This window comes from Humulus lupulus, chromosome 8 (genome assembly GCF_963169125.1).
Source record: "Humulus lupulus chromosome 8, drHumLupu1.1, whole genome shotgun sequence".
Lineage (NCBI taxonomy): Eukaryota > Viridiplantae > Streptophyta > Magnoliopsida > Rosales > Cannabaceae > Humulus > Humulus lupulus.
Window position 1 is genome coordinate 24,658,139 of NC_084800.1, and position 5,981 is coordinate 24,664,119.

At 37.6% G+C, this 5,981-nt stretch overlaps 1 protein-coding gene across 1 annotated transcript; it reads right to left on the bottom strand.

The window, feature by feature from the left end:
- Window positions 1-442: 442 nt before the first annotated feature.
- Window positions 443-5,147, bottom strand: LOC133796421 (pyrophosphate-energized vacuolar membrane proton pump). Its single transcript, XM_062233920.1, has 8 exons — window positions 4,780-5,147; window positions 2,919-3,493; window positions 2,457-2,836; window positions 2,284-2,370; window positions 1,873-2,203; window positions 1,158-1,568; window positions 1,004-1,063; window positions 443-919 (listed from the first exon to the last, which is right to left on the bottom strand). Exons 1-8 carry the CDS (start codon window positions 5,033-5,035, stop codon window positions 713-715), a joined length of 2,307 nt encoding a protein of 768 aa, XP_062089904.1. The 5' UTR covers window positions 5,036-5,147; the 3' UTR covers window positions 443-712.
- Window positions 5,148-5,981: the final 834 nt, after the last annotated feature.

A 5,981-nucleotide genomic window follows, 5' to 3' on the forward strand; every position in this document is an offset into this window, starting at 1 on the left:
AAAATTATAAAATAAAAAATGATAATATTAGTGGGGTGGTAGAGTATTCAACTACTAAATTGACTAAGGTTCAAATAACAAATAATCGTTTTGCTTGACTACTTAACAGTAAAATGAATCTGTACCTGTAAATAAAAGGGGTCTCTATTAGCTCCAAATCAAACCAAAAAAAATTACTACAAGAAGTAAAAATATTGAACAGAGAACTAAATAGAAGAGCAAATGCAAACACGCATTTGATCTGATACGGCATTAGTATGTTGTGTGTTGTAAAATTTGGATGCAATTTCAATGGGAATGAAATTACATTGTTAATTGTACAAAGACCATTACTTCTGAACACAGCTTGTTTGATTTTAATAAAGAATACTCTTGCTCCCAAGTCCATGTAACCAAGTCAAAAGTAGCAAAATAAGATGAGCAAAGTGCGGACAAGTAATAATGAAAATGAAAATTGTGGGAGCCCCATTTCAACAACATTTAATATAAAGGTATTTAACTTTCGCAACTAGTGTTTGTAATTGATTCTCAGGGTTCATAATTTTTTCCCAAACACTACCTAAGAGAAGAAGAGTACCAGTACCACCACTACTAGCTCAAGGAAGAAAGAAAAAGAAAAAGAAAGAAGTCAATTAAAATCTTTCTGCCCCTGGGGACCAAAAATAGAACAAAATGAGATAACTAAATCTTTCAAACCCATCACCACTTTCCCTTAAAGGAACTTGAAAAGAAGGCCGCCATGGGTGGCGAAGAAGGGAGCAAAAACAAGCGATTCAACTGCCATGAGCTTGATGAGGATGTTAAGTGATGGACCAGAGGTGTCCTTGAGTGGGTCACCAATGGTGTCACCAATTACAGCTGCCTTGTGTGGGTCTGATCCCTTGGGGCCAAGACTTCTTGCATGTTCCGAAGCACCAGCCTGAGAAAATTTTAAAAAGTTAACACCTAAATGCGTCTATGGAGAAAGAGCTCATCTTTATATATAAACAGAAGTAATATTCACCTCAATGTACTTCTTAGCATTGTCCCATGCACCACCAGTGTTTGAAGCAGATATTGCGATCTAACGAGACAAACAAAAGTAACAAAAATTAAGTATATTTGACATTTTAATGTCGTGTGAATCATGCCTAAACGTGGCTTTTTATCTATGTTACCTGGACACCAGAGACAAGGGAACCAGCTAGAACACCAGAGAGGGTCTCAACACCGAAGAGAGTTCCAACGATGAGAGGTGTCAGCATGACAAGGCAACCAGGCGGAATCATCTCCTTGATGGAAGCATCAGTAGAGATCTTGACACATGTGGCGTAATCAGGCTTGGCAGTTCCCTCCATGAGACCGGGAATGGTATTGAACTGTCTGCGAACCTCCTCAACCATCTTAAGAGCTGCACTACCCACGCTCTTCATGGTCATAGCTGAGAACCAGTAGGGAAGCATAGCACCCACAATCAGACCAATAAAGACCTTTGGTGTTAAGACATCAACAGTCGAAACTCCTGCACGACTCACGAAAGCACCGAACAAGGCTAGAGATACAAGAGCAGCAGATCCAATGGCAAACCCCTAAAGAGAGACAAGCAGACAAAAGAAAACAAAACCAGAAGCTAGTGAGTATTTGTCAAATCGTACAATGAAAGTAAAAAACAAAATACTATCTCAAGGATTACAAGAAGAAAGCAGTTGAAAATGCCCGACTTATGCAGGCATCTTATGAAGGAAGGAAAGGCATTTTAGTAGAATGACAATTGGTTTTTAAAAAAAAACGTGAAAATCGTGCTGACTAACCTAAACACCAATAATGTTGTCATGAATATATTATTTTCTTGAAATGACAAAAAAAAGGCCCTTATCAAACATATCATAGTACCTTTCCAATGGCAGCTGTGGTATTTCCTGCAGCATCAAGAGCATCTGTTCGTTCACGGATACGGTGGCTCATGCCAGCCATTTCAGCAATACCTCCAGCATTATCACTGATGGGCCCATAAGCATCAATAGCTAGACCTGTAGCAATGGTGCTAAGCATCCCAAGGGCAGCCACAGCAATGCCATACATGGCAGCAAAGCTAAAACTAACAAAAATGCTGACTGCAATGGCAAAAATTGGAATGATGACAGATTTGTATCCCAAAGCAAGCCCAAAAATCACATTGGTTGCAGCCCCAGTCCTGCAGGAATCAGCCACATCTTGCACTGGGCTGCAAACAGAAGAATGGGTCACCACAAGAGGTCGAAAGTACAAAAAAAAAATTATCTGGACTCTAAGAATCACAAGTACCTGTATGCATTGCTAGTATAATACTCAGTCACGAATCCAATGATAAGTCCAGCCCACAAACCAACACCCACACATAAAAATAATTGCCTGCAAAACCAGAATAATGTCAACATGTGAAATATATATTTATCTGCAAAAACTAAAAAAAACCAAATGACGAGTCAACTCATTACCAGTTCTTTACAACTTTCTGGGTTCCAAAATTGAAAATTGTGAAGGATGATGGCAGAGCGACCCAGCTAATAACTGCAACTCCAATAGTCATAAGAACAGTAGAGATGATAAGCTGCTTTTTTAATGCTGGTTCAATTTCATTGACAGCCTTGATCTCAAAGATATCAGTGGCAAAGAGGGTTGTGATCAAGCAAACGAGAATTCCCATAGAACTGATTAGGAGAGGATAAGACATTGCAGTGAAATCATGGCTGAGGCCGAAAGATGAGATAGAAGCAACAACAAGAGCAGCACAAGATGCTTCAGCATATGAACCAAAAAGATCAGATCCCATTCCGGCTATATCTCCAACATTATCACCCACATTGTCAGCAATCACCTGAAGGAAAACAAACAAAATATAAGGGATACAGGTGAAATTATTAAAACATTAGAGTTTTAAGAAGTGTGATATTGCTTACAGCTGGGTTTCTTGGGTCATCCTCGGGAATGTTCCTCTCAACCTTCCCCACTAGATCAGCACCAACATCAGCAGCCTTGGTATAGATACCACCACCAACTCTACCAAACAAAGCCATGGAAGATCCACCAAGACCATAACCAGTAATAGCCTCAAAAAGACCTTCCCAATCATCACCATAGTACAACTTAAAAAGGTTGATCGTAATGTAAAGCACCAAAAGACCATTTGCAGCAAGAAGAAAACCCATCACTGCACCAGACCTAAATGCCACGATAAAGGCTTTTCCAACGCCCTTTCTTGCTTCCAATGTTGTCCTTGCATTGGCATAAGTTGCAATCTTCATGCCAAGGAAGCCAGATAGGACTGAGGTCACAGCACCAAGCACGAAAGACACAGTACTAAAGAGTGCAGTGGCAATTGCTGGCTTGCATGTCTTTTCCTTATCATAAGTGCAAGACCGACTCTTTGTGCTGAAGCCCTCGACAGAACCAAGGAAGAGGAAGATCAAGATTGCAAAAGCAACCATGAAAACCCCAACATACTGATACATAGTAAATAGAAAGGAGGTGGCACCTGTTATATTCAACCAGTTCAAAGTTTTTTAGTAAACAAGTGGAAAAATTTGTGGTCATGCCATAATATCACTACTACATTATGAACGCACATACAAAGTCCAAGGCAATAAATAATGATATAGGTACAATGCAAAGAAAGAAGTAGCACTGTGTAAGCAAATCAAGACACAAGCGTGATATATATATGTATATGTATACATATATAAACTTATATCATTATATGTGATTACTCGCTCTTGTTTTTACAAAGGCTTACAAGTCCTTCACTATGTCCATATAGCATACCTTTTATCATCTTTGTAAAAAAATGAGCGAGTAATCACAGCTAGGCAATTTCAACTTCCTGTCGATTTCAATAGTATATTAAGACAAGCTGGTTATCATTATGGAATAAAGTCGATGCATTGACTATTCCCACAAGATCGCAAATTCAAAGCCACAAGAAAAAAAAGATATAATTTAATCAGAAAATCACGGAATAAGCTTATAATCCAAATAAAAAAACACTACACCCAAAAAAAAAGATATATAAAAATATCATAGCAAACCTAATACTGTGCTCAAAGATACTTCAAAATCATAGTACACGTGCCAGCTGCCACCCATATAAGATAACACCTCGCACGTGTACTAAACGCTCAGGCAGATGTCAGTACTACTAATTCCTACATAGCCAAATTTAAATTATAACGCCCCAGAGACGAAAACATTAACTGCGTTAATAATACCAACAATAACAACACGATAAGGCTTAAAAAATTTATTTGCTGCAAACAAGTCAAAGACTGAAACCGTTCCCTTCTTGTTCTTAACAAAGGCTAGATCCACATAAAGTAAACAGAGGAAACTTTATAATAATTATAAGCATGTAAAGAAATCAGAATCTGTATAAAAACAAAACGCTGACATCGGATCAGTTTAAACCCTACACCTTCACAAAAGCTATTCTCCTATGCCATGGGTTCTATGAATGTCTCCAAGAGAAAAGGCACAGAAAAAGGTTACAACTATTAGGATTTCTTCCCCTAAAAACAGCTTAAGAGGGTAGATTTGGGATTTTAACATTCTCACTGGCTAATCAACTGAGCTTAAAGGGGAAAAATAAAGACTCATCCTTTCATTTTATTTTCCCTTCTACCAAACAGGGGGCATGAGTCCAATTTTTTAGGAGAAGCAAACACCAAAAAAAAAATCGAAAAACAACAATCCTGCCATGAGGGAAAAAAATGAAAAAGCTTCCAGATCTGAAAATTTAACCTTGTGATCTAAAACTCAAATCTCTACCTTCAGAAATGGCATTCTGTATTTCAGCACACTTAAGGACGACGTTGTGGTCGTTGAGGCCTTCTTCCTCCTCAATGAGATAATCATTGTAGCCATTCTTGTTGCTGTTAGGACCCGAGGACGCCGGGTTGCGCTCCGGAGTGACCTTTACGCGCGAAACAATGAACCACTGCGCGAGCGAGAAAACGATCCCAATGACAGCGCAAATCGGGATCACGATCTCTGTTCCAAGTTCAGAAAGAATCGTACTCCCCATTCTCGCCGGAACCCTAACTCGACCGGAAATCCGACGCCGGGAAATGCAGAGAGCCTTCTAACGCTTTCAGAAGGAAGAAAAGAGTGTTGAGTGTAGAAAGTCTGGGAGGGCTCTCGATGGATTTATATTCTGAAACTCTTATTATAAATAATTATTCTATTTATTTATTTTATTTTATTTAGATACGTCACGTGAGACGTTGATTCAATTGCATCGAGATTCGGGAAAAATCAACGGTCGATCTGTGAAGAATGGGTATTAGAGTGTGGGGACTGTGACTATTTTGTATGATCAGCCGGGAACGATGAGCGCGTAGTTCGGACGCATCAATGTCGGAAACCCTCTTTTTTACTTACCTTTGTTGTTTTTGCTTTTTTTCTCGAGCTTTTATCTCGTGCTTCGCGCTGCTATCTTTAATATTGAACCGTCATTCAATATCCACGAATCAAGACCGTTAAATTTATGGGACATTTTACAATAAGATTTTTATTAATGACCATGTGGATAGCCTGCTAATATAATTATATCCTAATAAAAAAATCTAGAAAAATATAATGAAATCTTGCCCAAATTTGACTTAGAGACCATCTCTTTATTTTTATTTTTTTTGAACGAACTATTATTGTAAGGACTGTGTTGTCATGTGCCCATTATTAAATATTATTGTCATTTAAAAGAAACAACTCGCATATACATTAATTCACATTGAACTTAAGATAATAAATGAGATTTTACTATACACTATTTCAATATCAAAAAAAATTATCACCAAATTCAAATACTTATAAAATAAATAAAATTAACAATCAAATAATTAAAATTATATAATTTTAGTAAATACAAATATCATATAAATAATTTTGTATTATTATGTGCAATTAAACAATATTAAATTGGAAAAAAATACTAAACATGTCACAATTGATGGAAATGGTAACACCATCTT